The sequence below is a fragment of the Neolamprologus multifasciatus genome, chromosome 18 (assembly GCF_963576455.1).
Source record: "Neolamprologus multifasciatus chromosome 18, fNeoMul1.2, whole genome shotgun sequence".
Classification (NCBI taxonomy): domain Eukaryota; kingdom Metazoa; phylum Chordata; class Actinopteri; order Cichliformes; family Cichlidae; genus Neolamprologus; species Neolamprologus multifasciatus.
Window position 1 is genome coordinate 23,121,057 of NC_140456.1, and position 20,025 is coordinate 23,141,081.

At 41.9% G+C, this 20,025-nt stretch overlaps 2 protein-coding genes across 6 annotated transcripts; one reads left to right on the top strand and one right to left on the bottom strand.

The window, feature by feature from the left end:
- The first annotated feature begins 282 nt into the window (after positions 1-282).
- On the top strand, positions 283-9,806 carry LOC146497934 (electrogenic aspartate/glutamate antiporter SLC25A12, mitochondrial-like). The gene is made up of 18 exons (XM_085141257.1): positions 283-408; positions 1,135-1,188; positions 2,441-2,586; positions 2,986-3,101; positions 3,464-3,603; positions 3,723-3,869; positions 4,355-4,493; positions 4,619-4,712; positions 4,810-4,894; positions 5,059-5,140; positions 5,245-5,403; positions 5,547-5,599; positions 6,561-6,641; positions 7,132-7,272; positions 7,477-7,615; positions 7,796-7,954; positions 8,078-8,168; positions 8,858-9,806. Exons 1-18 carry the CDS (start codon positions 397-399, stop codon positions 9,048-9,050), a joined length of 2,031 nt encoding a protein of 676 aa, XP_084997383.1. The 5' UTR covers positions 283-396; the 3' UTR covers positions 9,051-9,806.
- LOC146497935 (dynein, cytoplasmic 1, intermediate chain 2a-like) lies at positions 2,808-17,554 on the bottom strand. Of its 5 annotated transcripts, XM_085141263.1 has the most exons (18): positions 17,197-17,378; positions 16,981-17,079; positions 15,539-15,647; positions 15,313-15,445; positions 14,750-14,885; positions 14,318-14,380; positions 13,992-14,119; positions 13,813-13,902; positions 13,216-13,378; positions 13,038-13,137; positions 12,686-12,811; positions 12,451-12,597; positions 12,243-12,356; positions 11,981-12,114; positions 11,700-11,844; positions 11,458-11,598; positions 11,208-11,333; positions 2,808-11,119 (listed from the first exon to the last, which is right to left on the bottom strand). In XM_085141263.1, exons 1-18 carry the CDS (start codon positions 17,277-17,279, stop codon positions 11,018-11,020), a joined length of 2,139 nt encoding a protein of 712 aa, XP_084997389.1. In that variant the 5' UTR covers positions 17,280-17,378; the 3' UTR covers positions 2,808-11,017. The 5 variants fall into 5 exon arrangements, with proteins under 5 accessions (XP_084997389.1, XP_084997385.1, XP_084997384.1 ...); XM_085141259.1 differs by lacking the exons at positions 16,981-17,079; positions 17,197-17,378 and adding an exon at positions 17,412-17,554 and having other exon boundaries at positions 14,750-14,834; XM_085141258.1 differs by lacking the exons at positions 16,981-17,079; positions 17,197-17,378 and adding an exon at positions 17,412-17,554.
- Positions 17,555-20,025: the final 2,471 nt, after the last annotated feature.

The following is a 20,025-nucleotide window of genomic DNA, read 5'->3' on the forward strand; positions in this document are numbered from 1 at the left end:
TACAGGACATCGAAATAAAGTTGAATTCATAGATATTTTAGAGCAGAATTCAAACCCACAGGTCTTTGTTGTTGTTTTTATAATGAACATTCTTTATTGATCTGTTCCAACAATGTGTAGCTCGGGGTGTCATCAACAACTAAAGTGACAGTATTACTAGCTGCTGTGGTATTTGTAGTATGAGCAGTGGGATAGTCGCAGTAGTGTAGTACTTTTACTAACCGCAGTAACAAGAGTCTCAGAGCTGGCACAGGATGATAGCTAAACCAATTGACCGACCGCACCTTCTTTTTTTCAAAGCGCGCGCTGTTTCGTTTCATTTTCCGACACTTGTAGCCACACGTCTGAGCGCGAGAGCTGCGTCTTGCTCGCTCACTGTACTGACGTCAAACCAGCATGGCGGTCAAGGTGACTTGTGGATCGCTCTCCTAGCGTTTTTCAAACTTCTACTTTGCCGTGTTTGCATGTTTTCTGTTCGTTTTCTTGTGTAGGACCTATCGAAGCCAGCCTTTCTGCTCCCTTCCGGGTTGGCTGTCTCGTGCTCGGTGTATACCGACGCTGTAGCATCCCTGCTAGCTGCCGCACAGCGGAGGCTGGCCTTGACGGGACATCCACGAAGCCCGGAATTAGCGAAGCAATGCTATACAGCTATCGGACTACTATTACTGCAGTGATTAAACAAAATCACTACCGCTAGCTGAACTCCCATCTTTTCACAGCAGTCAACTCTTAGTTTGCTCTCATCTTGTTGCTCGTTTTAAACTATAACAATGAAACTGTTTGTGTCCTTTTCACATCAGTAGAGTGTGCTTGCTAGGTGGCTACCGGATAACGGTAGTTTTGATTTTTGTAGAAGGGCTTGGCTTGTTGGCTGGTGGGCTTTCCTACATGGCTCAACTTAAATGTACGCCACGTCGCAGTTCTTAGCTTTTATGTATTTGCCGCAGTGGGTCGGTTGTCCTTCACGGCAGTGGACGCTTTCAAGGAGACATCACCCCCTAAAGTTTTTTTTTTCTTGTTCGCTTTGCTTCTTGCTATGTCCAGCTCTCCACTTGGAAAACTTGCTTTTGCTTTGTTGGTGTTTTAAAAGCACTTTCGAAAATGTCATCGTTATTTTGGTGTGTGCTGTTTTAGGTGCAATCTACCAAACGCGGGGACCCAAGTGAGCTTAAAGCAATCTTCCAGCAGGTAAGCGCTAACAAAAATAGTATGTCATCTTATGCATAACTGTATATTAACTCGATATATCTGTTAAACAACTGTGTTGGTGCGTGGGGGGTAGTCTGAACTTTTTGTATTTGGTGAATAAGCTTGTAAAGTTGTGTCATGAGGTTGAAGTTACAGCATAAGCCGGGGTGTATCTGAATGGCACATTCATTAGTTAGCCAAACAGAGCTTTATTTTTCCTCACTGAAGTTAAAGCATAAAGTCAGTTGTAGCTTATTCTTGTTTGGTCACTAACAGCAGATGTGAGTGGTTGATACAGCGTTGCAGAAGTGTAATATGTGTTTTTCCCTCAGCTGTCTGCTCGTATTATCAATATGTGTCACGCTGTCATACTCGGTGGTTGCTCTCTGAGCCTGGTTACCTCAGTTAAGCGATCAGGCTGAATTTAGTTGCATGTCCGAGGATACTGGTCCATGTTTGACCGTGTGATGTAATGAGAGACTGTGGTAACAGCTGACTTTGCTAACCTTCAGCTTTCTCCACTGTCTTCTGCATGGAGAGTGTGTGACCTGCTGCGTGGTTGTCCTGCCGGTCAGCCGTTTTTAGCACACTGACAATACAGAAGGTCAAATAACTTGGAAACTCCTGCCAAAAAACATTAGTCCACGTGTGCCTGCGAGTGCTTGTGGAAATGTGTCCCTGACATGTCGTGTTGTAGCTGCATGATTCGTGACCTTGGTTGTTCAGGTGCAGCATAAATAGTCATTACAGTTTGGTAAGATGCCAACAAGTGATGCAGGGTGGTTAACTTGATAGCTTTTATTAATGATCTGCAACTGTAACAAAGTTTGTGTAGTTTCCTGCTGTATAATATTTGCACCTCATGACTTGTGATTTTAATTTGAGGTAAACAGTATACAGTGCGTTACTGTCGATCTCCACTGCTAGTGTCCCTGTGAGCTCCTGGGAGGAGACAGGGAGGAGTTTGTATGAAGGGCGTGTATATAATTTAAAAAGGGGAAAACAAACACCAAATGAAAACACGTGGAGCTATCCACTGTGACAACCCTTTGTGAAAGTAATCACTGTCATGCTCCACTTTTGTCTCCAAGCACTGTGGGCACACAGGTCTTTGGTTAGGGTTAAAAAGCTGTAATGTCCAGTCTCATACTGGTGGATTGGGTGAACTTATGAATCAAAATGGCAATACCTGTATTTGTTTAGCATGTCTTTTAAGGCATCCAAGATGATGGTATGTTCTTTCTCCTCTCAGTATGCCAGTGTAGAGGGCAAGGATGGAGAGAGGTTCATGACCCCAGGAGACTTTGTCCAGAGGTATCTAGGACTACATACACAGATTCACCACAACCCCAAAACTGTTCAGCTCATTGCTGCTGTGGCTGACACCACAAAGGACGGGTATGTACTGGCAAAAACACTGCATACACAAGCTCTGTTTATCAGCACTAATTGACAATTTATTGAGACATGTCTGATTGCTATTACAGCTACTTTAGATAAGATAAAGTACACAGTGAAAAAAACCCTCTGAAAAGTGTATCGCTTTATTCAGAAATGAAAGATGGTGTTTCTGTCAGTCATCGGCTTGCTTTCTAATTCATACAGAAACATAGTGACTGTGTTTGTTTGTTTGTTTGTTTAATAGGGGTGATAAAACTGAGGAAATGTATTGTTCCTTGAACTAGTATTGTGTGAGCTCGCCTTTGCTTCATTCCAGAGTCTTTAATCTCTTAATGATGCCTTTAAAGGTTTAACCTTCTTTTTTCCTCTCTCTCTAAAACCCACACACCTTTGCAGGCTGATTTCATTCCAGGAGTTTCTTGCATTTGAATCGGTGTTGTGTGCACCGGACGCTCTCTTCATAGTAGCTTTTCAGCTGTTTGACAAGTCTGGAACTGGAGACATTTCCTTTGGTATGTGTGCATTTATGCCTTATTTCACTTAATATGTGTAAAGCCTGAGCTTCATGCAGTTTCAGAATGTTTCAGCATGGAGTTTATTGCGCTGCTCTGAATTCATTCCTGTTTGTCAGCAAATAAATTTTCATGCTTTGCTGCAGCGGAGAAGTAATTTCCCAACATGACATTGTTAATCAGATTATTCCTTAGGCTTAAGCATTACACATGGATGAGTTTATGTAATTGTTCCCATGCTGTCTCCCTTCTTTCCAATGCCACACACGCAAAACTCTGTTGTAGAAATGAAATGCTTTAACCTCAAAGCTTAAGAAAGTCCTGCTAAGATTTTTTTTTTCTAATGTGTATCTGTGCTGCAGAAAATGTGCAGGACATCTTCAGCCAGACCACAGTGCACCACCATATTCCTTTCAACTGGAACTGTGAGTTCATCCGTCTACACTTTGGACACGACCGCAAGAAACACCTCAACTACCTTGAGTTCACCCAATTCCTGCAGGTATATTGGGTGCCTTTTATGCTTTCATTTCTTTGTTTCACTTTTCCTTTCTCGACATGTTGTGTGACTTTGACTATATTTACGTTATTTACACACTGTCTTGCGATATCTTTTTTTAGGAGCTGCAGTTGGAGCATGCACGCCAGGCATTTGCCCAAAAGGACAAAGGCAAGAATGGTGTCATCTCTGCCCTGGACTTCAGTGACATTATGGCCACTATCAGACACCACATGCTCACCCCTTTTGTGGAGGAGAACCTTGTCTCGGTGAGTGTTTCGACTCTTCAGAGAGAGCTGACTGGTATTGTAACCTGAGTTTGAAATGGGATTAACGTGATCTAAATCAAAAGCTTAATCTTTGCTGAAGTTTTGATCACTCACAAGTAGAAGTGTCCCTGCTGTGAGGTACTGAAATTTACAACCTCGGCAGAGGTGAATCCTGTTTAGCTTCTCATCTGGGGTTATTAGCATTAGAGGATAATATGGTTATTTTGAACATGACCCTGATGTTTTTAAATGATCTTTTAAGCGTCACGCTCAGGCTGAGTGTTCTCTTAGTGATCGGTGCTTTCAGACCTTCCCACTTTGAAGCATAACCTTTTTGGCCTAAAAGCGTCAGAAGTTCCCAATTTTTACAATATGTCAGTTATTTTAAAGTTGATCCTGTGACCTCATGAAGAGATTATTTTTAAAAGAAAAAACTTGCTGATGAAGCCGTACCTGATGTGCATTGCCTTTTTTCTTTCTGCCAGGCTGCCGGAGGAAGTACCTCTCACATGGTCAGCTTCTCTTACTTCAATGCCTTCAATTCTCTCCTGAACAACATGGAGCTTATTCGCAAGATTTACAGCACACTGGCTGGCACGCGGAAGGACACGCTCGTGACCAAAGGTGCACATATCGTTACATTACTGTGACGTTGTGGCTTTCTGTTTCAAATAACATGTTTCATGGTTGACAGTCATAAATGCTGATGTTTAACTGAAGTGTTTCTTCCTGACCTCTCTGATCTTCAGAGGAGTTTGTTCATGCAGCCAACAAGTTTGGTCAGATCACTCCTATGGAAATTGACATCCTTTATCAGTTATCAGGCCTGCACTCTCCCTCTGGGTAAAGACACACTCATGCCCAAATTCTTACATTCAGTATGCATTTGACTGATATTTGCATACAATGCTGATAATGGGGAAATGACCATGTTTTTCAGGCGCCTGAACCTTGCTGACATTGACAGGATAGCTCCACTAGAGGAGGGGTGCCTGCCCTATCACCTGGCTGAAAGCCAGAAACAGGTAGGATGCTTGTAACGGGCTGGCTACACATTCTGTTATTAGTAACTGACCTAAAACCAGAACAAGATTTTACTGTGTGTAAATATTTTCAAACCTCAGTGCAATGTTTAATTTAATACAGTATGAAAAACAATTTAGATGATATTATTTGTGTTTTTCATCAGGCCCACGGAGATACTTCAAGGTCTGTGTGGCTCCAAATTGCAGAGTCCGCCTACAGGTTCACCCTGGGCTCCATTGCTGGAGGTGATCTTAACAGTGCTCTCAAACAGACACATACCAAAAACCTGTTATCTCATTTAGTGGATTCTAATCAGTCTGACTTTGGGTGTGTTTTTTGTTTTTAATAGCCACGGGGGCGACAGCTGTGTACCCCATTGATTTGGTAAAGACTCGTATGCAGAATCAGAGGTCCACCGGATCCTTTGTTGGCGAGTTGATGTACAAGAACAGCTTTGACTGTGCTAAGAAGGTGCTGCGCTACGAGGGCTTCTTTGGCTTCTATAGAGGTAGGCTCACCTCCTGCCTGTTTTATCCTCCTGTCTCTACACAGAACGTCATACGTTTCTCAACTTCTGTTATTTTCTTATCTGCAACACCCAATTTAATGAAAGGAGAGTCTTGTAACCCAATCTCTCATAATGCCCCACAGGTCTGGTTCCTCAGCTCATAGGTGTGGCACCAGAGAAGGCTATCAAACTTACAGTGAGTACTCATAAAAGGCTTTTTATGACCAAACGGGTCCGGGGTCTCCTTCAGGGTAACTACCAAGTAGGGTGCTCCACCCTGCGAAAATGAAACGCCTTCAAGAGCTATTTGTATTTGCATTTCCAAACCCTTTGTGATTGGTGTCTACTTTGGTTGCTGTGGGGTTTAGTTTTGTTTTGTTTGTTTGTTTGTTTGTTTTAATCCAATTTTGGTTTCATCATGTTCTCTTCACATTGCTTCACTGTAGTTTGGAAACCTCTAAGTAGTTAAGAGGAAATCTTACTGAATGTTTTTCCATTTCCTGTGTCTCACACACAGGGTTAAAAAGCCTGGACTTCACTTTTGGTACATTTCTGTGTTTAATGTTTAGAGCCGTCTTTCTATTTTTAGCTGTTTGTGCAGCCAGTGTTAAAGTCCTTCTGTGCTAATATTTACATGTCCTTTTTTTTCCTTTTATAGTTTTTGAAAACGTCAAAAAACAGTTACATCACTCAGTATTTCCTAATATGCTGGAGAGTACCTGAACTAAAGCAAGAGGGTTCACAGCAGGGTTGTAGGAACTCAGATTATTGTTAGCAGTTGTAGTACAGAGAAACCAGATAATGGGGGACTTCCTCTGTAAGTGTTGAGATAAGGTTCTTGTAGTATAACAATACATTGGCTTAAGTAAACATCACTAAATACAAAAACGCTGCAAAAGCACACAAAACACAATGGAAATGGAAAAGTGTTTTTCGTAACTCTTCCGTCACGTTACCGTCTCCCCAAAAACATTTCTGTCTTTTTCTGTTTGTTGGTGTTTTCTTAAGTTGGGTTTGACCTCTCAGGGCCACCATATAAAGATGCCTGTACAGCATTTCAACAGTAGGGGCAGTAGGGCATTATGTTGAGGCAGCTCCACAAAAGTAAGATTAAGCTGATTGAGTTTGTCTTTTTTTTTGTGTTTTTTGTCCCACAGGTGAATGACTTTGTAAGAGATAAGTTTACCGAAAAAGATGACACAATTCCTCTCTTCGCTGAGATTATGGCGGGTGGCTGTGTAAGTACTGAGTGCCAGACTTTCTCTCTTTTTTTCCTCTTTTTAATGAATGAATGTGTGAATGAATCAAAGAGTACTCAGTAAGAAAATGTGGATAGTCACGTAAGAGTGTGTGCAGTAACATGCATGGAGTCCTCTCATTTGCTGCGTTAAGTTGCCTGCCGAGTCCGACTTGCGTTACTAACAGTGGATGCACTGCTAATATGCTCCCAGAGTGAACCGAATGTCCAATGCAACATGTTCTTTTTCTGTTTTTGTTTTTGATAGCGTTGTTCATCTTTACACACATTGGCCCAGCACTCCTTACCGTCCGAGGAAATGGCAAAGTAATTGATCGATCAGGATGTAATTGTTACTTTTGATACTTTTTCATGAGAAAAAAAAAAACTTGGTTCCCATCCCTGAGCTGCATACATGTGAGATGCAGGAGCAGATTTAAAATTGCAAGCGTGGAAAAGTCATCTGTTGCCTTCTTTCCTTGTGTATTTAGGCTGGAGCCTCTCAGGTGATCTTTACCAACCCTCTGGAGATTGTGAAGATCCGCCTGCAGGTTGCAGGTGAGATCACCACTGGACCTCGAGTCAGTGCACTGAGTGTGGTCCGTGACCTGGGCTTCTTCGGTCTCTATAAGGTAACATTCTTTGAAACGTATGAAACCCTCTCCAGGTTGTAAGACCAGTCTGTAATCATGAGAGTAGCAATACAAATTGTATTCTTTCCTCCTTGGTGGAGACATAAATTCTTTCACTTAAAGCTTCTCGTATCTATGGACACTTGCCTTCTTTACATCTGGTTTTCACTGTTGCATTTTTCTGTCTTTAATGTGTCTTTTTAGGGTGCTAAAGCTTGTTTTTTAAGGGACATCCCCTTCTCAGCCATCTATTTCCCTGTGTACGCCCACACAAAGACTCAACTAGCTGATGAACAAGGCAGGCTGGGACCTTTGCAGCTTCTCAGTGCTGGAGCAATCGCAGGTGATTATAATTCACAACATGAAGTCAGTCAGTGCTCCGTATTAGCATGCCATCTGATCTGTGCTACAATTTATAAAGGAAACCATGAGAGAAATATGCGCATACTGTTTTTCACTTCCACTTAAAGCACAAAGACCACATTTTCCATTAGCTTCATGACTCCCTGTAACTGTTTTCCAGGTATTCCTGCTGCCTCCCTTGTGACACCTGCTGATGTCATTAAGACACGTCTACAAGTTGCAGCAAGGGCAGGGCAGACCACCTACTCTGGAGTCATCGATTGCTTCAAGAAGATTTTGAGAGAGGAAGGTTTCAGAGCTTTGTGGAAGGGAGCTGGAGGTGTGTGGCTGTGTATCACTGGACAAGTAGATGCGCTGTCTCTCTGATTGTTTTGGGGGTTTTTTTTCAGTTAAACTAACCTAAACTGTTTGGGGTTTTTTGTTTTGTTTTTCTTTTCTCCAGCTCGTATGTGCCGATCTTCTCCTCAGTTTGGTGTGACTCTGGTGACTTATGAACTCTTGCAACGGTGGTTCTACGTTGACTTTGGCGGACAGTAAGTTCTTTTTTTCTTTTAAATATGTGTGTCCAGCTAAGTCTTCTTCTTCTGTTTTGTATCCATATAAGTATTTAAAAATATGTTTGGAAAGTTGTCAGCGCTCCTGCGATGAGAGAGAACAGTGTGCTGTAGCACAGTAACATTGCTATATTACAAAGCATTGTAACACATGTCAGTATAAAAGAGACTTACAGTGGTGGTACAAAGTATTTGGATACATTAGGTATAAATTATCAGAGGAGACGGCATTTATTTGAAATGAGGATATCACAAGCACAGTTGTGAAAGGGGGGTTCCAATATTTGAAAACATTTTGAGTCATGTTTCATGTCAATCTTGTAATTTGCTGCTCTTTAAAGGCCTTAAATCAACCACTTTCCTTTGTGGTCTAAGTTTTCTTTACTGCACTCTTTTACCCTATTTTATCTCTTTAGTGATGTTTTTGCCATGTTTTGCTCCCTTATGCAGTTACATTTTTTACAAATTCCCTCAGAAAAAACAAAGTGGCACTTAGTCAACCGCTTTGGGGTTGATTAAGGGAGGCCGTCTAATTTAAAAACAGACCTTTTGAAGTCCATTAAAGTAGTTATTATGGATGGGTCAACCATAAAAAATACATTTTGATGTTAAAGTTACTAAACAACTTTGGTTGTGAAATGACTCGTCATGTCCTCTCCTCTCTGCAGTCGTCCAGCTGGATCCGCACCCAAACCCAAGTCTCGAATCTCAGAGCTTCCTCCCATCAATGTGGACCACATTGGAGGTTACCACCTGGCTGCAGCTACCTTTGCTGGGGTGGAGAATAAATTTGGACTCCACCTTCCCAAATTCAAGTCGTCTGGTGTGGCTTCCATACATCACCCAGCTCAAGCACCGTAGAGGTCTCGATATCCATATCATTTCATCATCCCTCTCCACCATTACCAGGAGCCAGACACTCAGATAGACACACAAATGAAGCACACACTCCACAAAAAGAGGTCACTGTCTTAGGAACAAACACCACTGGCCCATTACTCTCTTCGGGGTAAAAGGTGTGCTTCAGTGGCCACTAGCCAGCCATAGAGGTGGAGAGCTACCTGCAGCTGTACAACAGAGCAGACAGAGATGGGGACCAGAATCTCTGTGTTCAATCTTCAGTGGCTGTATGCTCCTGGCAGCTCCATCTTTTCTCTTCTCAAAACGGAGCCCTTGGGCACTCCTCTGTCTCTCATGATATGATTTTCATTTGGTTTTCTGTCTGATACTCAGTATGAGCAGGACTTCTCTTCTTGGACAGAGGGTATAGAAAATATTAGATTGATCTGCACGGTATGTGGGGCTTCACTGTCAACCTGTCCTCATTCAGGAGGTTTGATACTGTACATATTGTATAACTGTACTGATCAGATGTTACAAGAGAGCTCCATAACATTCAGTCAACATCACGGTTCAGTAACTGTAATGTTATGGCACTGTGGGGCTTTGGGCCCTCGTCTCTGAGAATCACTCTTACTGATGTACAGAACTTTTCAAGTGTTTTCTTGATTAAAAAGAAGAATCATGAGCAGAGAATTAGTACTTAATAAATTAAGTGTATCTCATTTGAGTCATTGTATTTTAATGAAATAAATAATCCATATGGTTTTAATTTTACCAGTACGTCTCAAATTTTATTCCAATGGGAAAGTGCAACCATCCATTGTATCAGGAACAGAAATGGAGAAGAATACAGTACAAGTAGTGTAAGCAGAGCACTTGTCTTATTTTACATCAGGTGTGGTTGCTTCAGTGTGCTTTAAGCTTTGTTTTTTTTAAATGTTAACTTTGTGAGGCAGGATGTTGAATCCATCAATCATGGAAGGAATGAAAAACAGGATGGACAAAAAGCAAAATAAAGGACTCCCAATTTGTGGTTAAGTTAGTTTCCAACTTTTGCTTCATGCCTTCATCTAAAACTTCATTTAGTTTATCTGGCTCCTCTTAAAGAGGATGTGTCAGGGAACTGTTTCCAATAACATTAACCTTTGGTACAGGAAAAACGCATCCCCTTTTCACTGTACTAGTGTCAATAAATTCAAGCCAAGTAGAGTAGCATATTTTTGCTTATTAAGAAGCTTGTAGTGCTAATTTCAAGATTGTACAATTCAAACTTTTAGTACAAAGCAGCGTCTTTAAAATAATACACACAATATTTAAATAAGTACAACCACCGTGATAAATATTAAATATTGTAGTGGTTAAAATGTAAGAATGACACGCTTCTGCACAGGCCAGGTATCTATGTGTGTGAGTGCATTAGCTGTTTTAGTGCTTCTCAGAATAAAAGGGTGTTTTCAGTCTTTTCAAAATTTGCCAGCTGTGCACAAGCGTGTCTGGGAAAACATGTAAAAACACTCAAATGGTAATAAAAAGGTGCAAGTACAAAGGTTTGCATATTTAAAAAAAGAGCCGAGTCTGTTGAGGCCTTAGGAGAAGAGCAGTTTCTGGAGCCCTGAGGATGTTATCAAAGCTAGAAGTTCAGAGTGGACAGCCACATTTACGCTGAAAATCACTTTCCTCTATTCCTCTAAGCTTTCAACAACTTACTCTGGTTTTTGTGCTACTACTACACCTGACATTCATTGCTCCTACAAATGTACTCTAAAACTCTGAAAGAGACATTCAAAAACACATCTAAAGCTGCCACTTCTATCCATTCTAGCTCTGCACATCTCCTCAGGCCAAATGTAGAATGTGGAGAAGCTGGCAACCAGAGAGAGGCGAGCGCAGCTCCTCTGGCAGTACTGTGTAATGTACTATAGGTGTAGCGGACTGGAGAGAATTGTATGAGTGGTTGTGTGTGAGGGTGGGTGGGGTTTGCAACATCATGCATTGGCCAGTTCCTCAGCTTCATCTCTGTTTTCATTGATCTCAGCCAGCGTCCTGACAAAGCGGGTCCACTCATCCGCTTTGGGAACACAGATTTGCTGCAGGAAGACAGATGCATGTAAACGGAGGGGTTTGAGGGGGGATTTGTGGCATTACATGAAAACACAAAAGAAGCAGACATCTCACCTCGCCAACATCGTAGACCTGAACCTGTCCCTCTGAGTCCCCAGTGGCAATCTCCTTTCCAGTGTGAGACCATCTGACACGGTTCAGTGCCGGAGCCCCATCCACATACACACTAGCAGTTGGAACCTAAAATACACACAAGAGCTTACCGAGAAGCAGATGCATACCCGCTCGGTGTGCTCAGGTACGCTTTGGATTCTCTGTCAAATCCAAAGTCAATTCTGTAACTCAGGTAAAAAATTGGGCATACTTCGGTATCATTGTTGAGGTTCCACAAGTCCAGACGTCCAGCTAGGTCCACACAAGCAAACAGGGCAGGGTGTGTTGGAGACCACATCGCATCGTAGACGTAGTCACAGCTGTCCTCAAAAGAGTATAGTGGACGGGTACTCTACAAGGGAAAGCGTGGGTGGAAGTGGCAGAGAGAAACAATAGATTTATGTCTGGAAACTGTTCTAATCTTGACTCTAAAAGTGACTGATTCAGTCTCACCTTAGTGCTCCAGAGTTTGACGGTCCAGTCAAACGAAGACGAGATGAAGAGGTGAGAGAAATCGACAGGTCCTCCAGCACTGTGGCAGCTCAGTCCAGTAACTGGACCATGGTGGCCTTCAAACACTTCAGTGATGCCTGCCTTACTGTAACACACACAGGACAGCTCTGCTACCTGACCTTTTAACCCCAACATTGAGCGCTTTAACACTCTCACTTAAATGTGTACAGAGACTTTATATTTGACTATAGTAGAAATACAGGCATTTTACAGGGTCTTACCTGCCATGGCGACAGGCGGTGTAGACAGAGCCGTCTTCGCTCCCTACCACAAAATTGTTAACGTCACCCAGAGGAAACGCCATGGAGGTTACAGCCACCGCTTTGCTCTGTTTGAACACCAGCTCGAGACTGTCCTGCAGGGAAAATGCACAAAGTTTCAGACAAAACAGCTCATATTTACGTCTGTGTTCATTGTGGCAGCAAAAGAGGTCATTGACATTATGTCTGCATGTCTGCACATGCGTCCATACATCTCGTGTACCTGTGGCTGGGAGAGCATGTCCAGGCTCCAGGAGCACATCTTGCCATCAGTGGAAATGCTGATCAGGTTGTTGGCATTTTGGGTTCCCACCACATTCACGCAGTAGACTGGGTGCTGCACACAGTGGTGCACAGGTCATAGATTAAAAAGATGCAGGAAAAGAAAAGTGTGTGTAGACAATGAAAGATTGTGTAGTCCAGTGCATTACTGTGTGTGCAGCTGCAGACAGGGGAGTCCTCTGCACAGGGGTGCGCTTGTTGCTCCTGTTGTCCCATAATACTATCTGTCCCGAGTATGTCCCACCCACCACAAGGTTGGGGTGAAACTTTGCAAAGCCGGCTGACATCACTTCAGACTGGGGAGAGACAACAGTAATGTCTTAAGTATTTCTTATTCCAAGTGGAAAGAAGAGAAGCTTTCTGTACTTGAAATGCGTCTTTTACCTGGCAGTGGAAGATGTATTCAGGGGTGGGCTTCTTATACTTCATGTTCCAGACCAGTGCCACACCATCAGGCTCATGTGGAGCGTCCTCATTGTTGTTATATGAGGCCACCAGCAGCTCTGGATACTAAGAGAAATATAGCAGTCATTAGTAAGAGCAGACAAGGAGCAATGGTGCCTAGTAAGATTCATTCAGTAGCACTAATCTAATTAGTAGTCAGTCGCCATACACATAATTACAGTTCCTGAATTTTAGTTAGCTGTTACTTGTTAGATGTGAACCTCTGCGTGTGTGCCTGAATAACCCTGAATTTCCACTCAGGGTGCTGTTATGGACACATGAGCCTTCCTACCTGAGGAGACCAGTCGAGACAGGTGACCACTCTGTTTTTAGTCCAACGCTCATCTGCAAACTGTCTGTTCAGAACCAGCTTTGCCCCAGCCTGCAAGTCACTGAAAAGGGACACGAGGAAATTAAATCACTTCATTTCTATTTACAGCATTGACTCTTTCTACTGTCATGTGCCTCACCCCTCCTTGTCCTCTAGATCTCTGCCGCTGTAGTCGAAGCAGACATCCACATGCTCAGCCAGAGCTCTCTCCACAATTCTGCTGCCGCGCTCAAAAAATGATAAGAAATCATCCGAGTGAAGCAACTGCAGCTTCTCTTCCTCGGTCAGCTCCTTGGGGGCGTCTATGTGGAAATAAAGGAAGAGGAGTAAATGCTGATCATTAATGCAGATGTCTTATTTGCCATTTTAAATTTGTTAGGAAATACTCGAAAGAGTAGAAAAAGGCACTAAAACCATAAAAGTTTAACTCTTTCCCCCCATAAGGACGATATCTGATGACGTTCCCTGTACACATGATGATATCTCAACAAAGATTTGGCTTGATGATCATTTCCAGGTTTTTCCAGGGATAGCTGCATAGGCAGAAACCACCCTCAATAACTTCGAATGCAAACTCAGCCGTTTTGTTCTATAAGCAGACCTGATATATGACAGAAACTGCTCAGTTCAGAAAAGAGCTTCAAGGGTTATGTCCAGTAGGCTTTGTATGTTTTCCATTAGCAGCGTTAACAGCCAGCTCACACAAAGCTTACATTCTACAAATGTCTTTCCTTACCTTCCTGCTGCTGTTCACCCTGCTCATCTTTGTCCTCCTGGTTGTCCTCTGCTGGTGGAGGAGCAGTTATCTCCTCATCCTCTTCCTCATCTGCAAAACACAGATTCACATTCTTTTTTTTCTCCCACCACTCAGTTTTGATTTAGCTGGGGTGAAAGTTTGGGAAAGTGTTTCTTTACCTGCTTTTTGATCAGTGTGTGTCATTGCCTCCGTGGGTGTCTGCGTTTCTTTGGAGTAGGACACCATTTCCTTTGGCAGAAAGTCCACCTGGGTCACTTTGGACATGCCCAGCCTCACGGCTCCACGTCTACACGTACATTGCGGAAATAAGCAGATGCACGCACGGGTTTGCAGTATGAAACAAAAGTGAATGGCAATTTTTTTCATGTACAGACATAAATAGTGATATATGCATGGACATATTTGGACAAATCTAAGATGAAACCACAACAAAAAGCACAATAAAAGTTGGAAGACAAGCTAAAGGAGAGAGGAGGTGCAGTACCCCATCAGCTCAGAGTCGGAGTGGAGTTGCAGAGTAGAGGGGTCAGGATCCCAATGCAATGTCCTTATACAGCCAAACCACCAGATATCGTTAGTAAGTGACAGAGAGAGAAAGGAGCAGGAAAACCGGAGAATGAAACAAAACACAGAAGACAGACAAAAGGTGAGCCATATAAGAGATGTTAAAGATGGGAGATATGGCAAAAGGAAAGCAAGAAAGACAGAGAAAAGTGCGTGTTAATTAAGAAACATCAGCGTGCTGGTGAAAAGGCAAAGAGCAGACAGGTCAGAATTCATCAAAGTAGAATAAACTTGTTAATACACACACCCACACACACACTTAGCATGCACTTAATGCACACTTAACTGACTAAATCACATAAGAAAGAATGAGAATAAGCAACCAATCCCCATCTCTCTCGCTCTCTCTGACCTTGGTCCTGCGTTTCCATCGCCAGAATCTTGACTTCCTGCATCGCTGCCGACAGATTTGTTGGAGGGAGACATTGGGGCAGGGACTAGGTAGTGAAACAGACATGTATCTTCTGTTACTACCCTCAGGGGCTGAGCTGTGAAAGTGTGTGTGTGCGCGTGTGTGTTTGTCAGAGTGTGAGTGACAGGTGGGCGAGTGAGGGAGACAGCAAGTGAGTAAGTGAGTGAACGAGGGAAGGGAGGGAGGTACAGAAGAAGTGTGTGAATGAGTGGGTGAATGCATGCAGTAAAGAGGACAAAACACAAAAGGACAGACAAAAGGGGAGAGAAGAGAGAATGAAAATAAATGGCAGGCAGGTTTTAGGTGTCATGCGCAAAACATGTAAAAACATCCACATATTGTGTTATGGAGAAAGCGATGAGTGTGAGACCGAGCCAGAACCAGAGAGCTTAGAGAGAACTTTGGAAACGCTGCAAATCCATCAAGCACATGAGCACAAAGTTATGGCAGATAAGTGGAGGTGAATGTTAAAAAACAGGAGCATGGTGGCAGCACGCGTTTACCGTGGGGTACGTCGGGGGTGATGCCAACGCTCTGCAGCAGAGCCTCAGCCTCCCTCCTCTTCCTCTCCAGGTCTGAATCTTCATGGCCGGCTGAAGATCCACCCATTGCCTCACCTCCACGTTTAGAGTCTCCCTACAAAGGGCGGCACACAAACAACTTCAGTCTCTCAGTCTGACTGCTGCACTGCCTTTCTACAAAATTTATGTAATAGTTGCTATTACACACATCCTTCTTTTTCTTCTCTTCCTCTTTTCTTTTCTTCTCCTCTCGAATCTGGGCGATCCGTTGTTTCTTCCTTTCCAGCTCAGCCTTGAGTTCACTCTTGTCAGACATGCTGCAGGTTGGAGCAGGTCGTTACCACATAACAAATTACTGGTCCACAAATATGAGTCCAGTCGTTTTACCTACTTGTGAACAGCAGACCTTCACTAGTTTAAAGGGGGTTTGAATGGGGTTACTACTAAGCTCTGACCTTAGTATGAAGACAAAAGCCAGGAAAAAAAATATTCGAGTAATGTGATACTAAGCTTGTGGAAAATATATGAACAACTACTTTAATAGCCAATTACTCTACCTGTCATTTTTCAAGCAAAGAAATCCTAAAACTGTCCCAAATTTCCAGACTCTCAAATGTGAAGATTTACTGCTATTTTTCTAGTATGTCGATACACAAAACTTTCTGACACATTTTGTTTTAAAATTGAATTAAAGTGCTTGTAAATGATATTTAATCCATTTTCCCTGAAATTGTTAAACATTCACTCAAAGAACTTGTTCATGAAGTTTTATTGGTAGTCCATATTATGAGCAAGTATTAGCTATTTGCTGGTATCAGTATTTATACCAGCTCATAAATTAAAATTTAAAAAGTAAAGATGAGACAGTAGAAACACCCTTCAACCATGTTACGAGTCTTGATGTTGCACAGTTTGTCCACTAGTGGCCACTCTGTAGCTCCTCCGTTGGGCACAAAACAACCAGCAGTCTCAACAACCAGCTGATCTGAGCACAGCATAAATGCCGAGCATAAAGGAGTACATTAACAAACAACAACAACAACAACAAAAAAACTATACATAAAATTCTTTAGGGAAATCTGTGTTCCCTGTTTATGGAAGGAAAAAAGATTGGGTGATTGTATCATAATTTTGGAATTCTAAATCACCAAATATCTATACTGGCCTTAGAAATCATGTTGTTAACAATTTTTCATGTTTTTTTTCTTAACATTTTTTTACATGAACCCTATCATACTATTACATGCCAATTACAGGTATTGTGCACGCTAGTTATATTGTTAACAAATATAATGAAAGCACTCCTATCTTCCATTGTTTACACAAATAAATTCTGACTTAGAAACTTAACCACGGAGTGCATCAGTTTGGCTGTTTGAACTGAGCTCTAAAGTAGCCGTGGGCCTATCACACTGCTAACATGTGAACACCCGCCAGTTGCTGATAACAATGTTCTCTTTATCTCTTTTCTCCATAATGTTACAGTCGAGCGCGAACGGCCGAGATTTCATAAATAGAGAAACAAAATGCACAGATTATGCATCATCCCTTCAGTCAAAACTCATCCAACAAATAATGGGTTTGGGGTTTTTTTAGTTTTCATTTATAAGCCTGTGAAAAGTCAGAACTAGCAGCGTTTTAAATAATAACCTGCACACAAAACCTCCACACTGTGTCCTAATCCAAAGACATTGATTTCTTTGGTGACCACAGCCGAGATGCTCATCACTACTCCACCCAATGTCATAACTGCAGAATAAAACACAAAATTAGCTGCTGCGCCTCTTTTTTAAATCTTTTTTTCTTAATCCTCGTCGCGTAACTTGGCTTATTTTTCAGCATGTTAAGAGTCTACATGTAGCCCGCCGTTTGTCAAACGCATTTCTAATGTAATAAACAGCTGCGATGTCAGCACAGGCGGCTAGCTGTGCTAGCATGCTAATCTCCATGGCAGCCGGCGGGCCCGCTGTTACAATAAACCGACTAACGGAAACGTCCCGCAAACCAGCGGCCGAGCTTTTCTGCTTTAATGTCCCCGCACGCGTGTCTAATTACATAGTTATAAGAGTATAATAACGCACCTGCTATCAGAAGTCAAATTTACGTAGACAGACAACAACAGAACCCAGTTTGTTGGACATTAACTATGAAGGGAGATGATGGAGACGGAGGGGGGACTGATGATGCTGGAAGAGACAGCGCTTGGCTGCACTTAGCTCTTCTTCGGACACAAAGCTGTTAAAAAGCAACAGCATTACCGCCTCCTGCTGGCAGAATCCCCATCTAACCGTCTCTTATTTATATTTATATGGTTATATGGTTAGGGGTATAGTTTTTTTAAAATATTTTTTATGCATCACTGTTGTTATTCACAAAGGCCTATAAAATAGGAACATATAACACAATAAAAGTCATAAAAGATACACACAGTGCTAGTCTATAAAAAAACAAACTTCCCTATAAAAACATATCATCTGCCAGCGCTAATAGATTTTTTAAATAAACAAAGTCTTACTTATTAACCACTAACCAAACACGCTCACCTGCCACTGAACCTCAGAGTTCTTGTCTAATCTTTTGTCTAATCTTCATAAGTACAGCTGTGAATACTGAACCAACAAGACCTGGCTCCACCTTGATAAAGGCTTGATAAAGAATTAAAAGGAATAAAATATTAAAGCGGCAGGTATTTGGTGACCATAGAGTTTTTGTGATTGGCTGTTGGCTTCAGTGTGTAGCATGTTTGTATAGGCCAAATGCTCTCCTCAGATGAGCCAGATGTTTAAATTTACGGTGACTGATTAGTATTTGCTTTATTGCAACCTCCATGTGCTTTCTTTGCATTTTTCTCAGGGTCTATCAGCCAGCCCTGTGTTTGTCATTTCAGTAGCAGAGTAAATTCTATCCCTCAAACTAGTAGAGAAGTTTGTGATCAAATGATGCAAGAAGGAGACAGTGAGTCTGACGGTTTGTAACATCTGGCCAATGGTGAACATCATGCTCTAAATGCAAGGGTAAAGGTACTATTATATTATTATAATAGTACCTTTTAACAGTTCCATACTAGTACCATTATTGTATCATATACTTCGATTCTACCTGAACACTCAGACAAAGCTCCATGCAACATAAATCAGTCTGTTTTGCAGAGGGTGTAAGCTGGGCAGGAAACATGTATTTTTTTTTTCATGACAGAAAGAAACTAAACAAGATGGTTCAGATGTAAGAAAAAGCAGTGGCTGCTTACTGCAGAGTCACTGGCCTAATCCATCTTCACCTTAGTGTCCTGCCCTGCTCCCACCCTTTAATTCTTCCCACTACTTGAAGGAAAGATTTTACACGCAGTATAACACAGCATAATCCACTCTGTACCTTTTACTTCAAGTCAAACAGTTTCATTGCACAACTTCAGCACTTTCTTCAAGGTATCATGTGTTTATGGTTATTGTGGAAATTACACATTGTCTCTGGAGCTCTCTACTGGACATAAGAGGATCAGTTCCCAACTACACTAGTCCAAAACCTGGGATAAATGGGGCTAAAGCACCCGATGTAATGTGCCATATCTTTCGTACTTTGAGGCCAGCTTGACTGTAATCATTACCAAATTTTCTGATACCTGAAGAAATTTGCAACCGTTGAATAAAATAAAAAATCTTGCACCAATGACCCCCCCCCCCCCCCCAGTCACCTTTACTCAGCCCACATAGAGCTAAAAAAATACTGATCAGTGGTGGTTATAAATTACACCAGAATAGGACTGTGTTCAGTACACAGATCTTTTAGGCCTTTCTATAGCCATTCAGTGAATATCTAAGCTGATTAGATTGTCATAGTTACAGTATGCCCTGCATAGATCCAGACAGTCACTACCACATTAGTCACATGCCAGCAACAGTCTTGATAATTAAGCATATCAACATGCTGTAAGAATAAATTTATATTGTTAGAGAATGAAAAGGAGAGGTCTAAAGATAATACCAGTGATGTCTGTGTTGTGTAATGTACTGGTCCTTGCGACTCATCATGGTAACCTATCTTACTGGGAGGGTTTTATACTGTGACAATGCTTTATTTACTTGAGTAAGAGGGTAAATAGGAAATTGTGTAAGAATATAACCAGGGTAGTATGACAGTGCAGATCACACTTAAGCAAAACAAAGAATAAAATGTTCACCTGCTAATTTGTGAATAGCAAAGAAAACACAGATATTCATATCAAACTGTCAAAGTCATTGGAGAGATGTGTAGATAAATAGCTGAAGTTACAGAAGGAGGTGGGAGAGATAAGAAGCAGAAACTCTAATCGGAAAGAACAAGAGATCGCTTGTAGGCTGAGAACAGGACGCAGTCATTTACACTGAACATTTTTTTACTGCAGGAAAGCATCCTACTGGTTGTTGTAATCAGGAAAGAGAAAGTGTGCAATGTCTTAATCTTGTGCAAGAAGTTTTACAAAGCAAGAGCGTTGATAAGAGACATGCAAAATTTAGGGTTACACATTATGGTTATGTATGGGACACAACAGAGAGAAGGAGAATGTTATTTATTGAAAGGGATCTTCTCATTAGGACGACTTAGAACAAAAGGACAATGACAAACTAAAGATATAGAAGGAGTGATGCAACGTAAAACGATGCCAGCTGCTGGCAAACACCAGAAAAAGAAGTAGAAGAATAATTCCAGTAGGTGGCA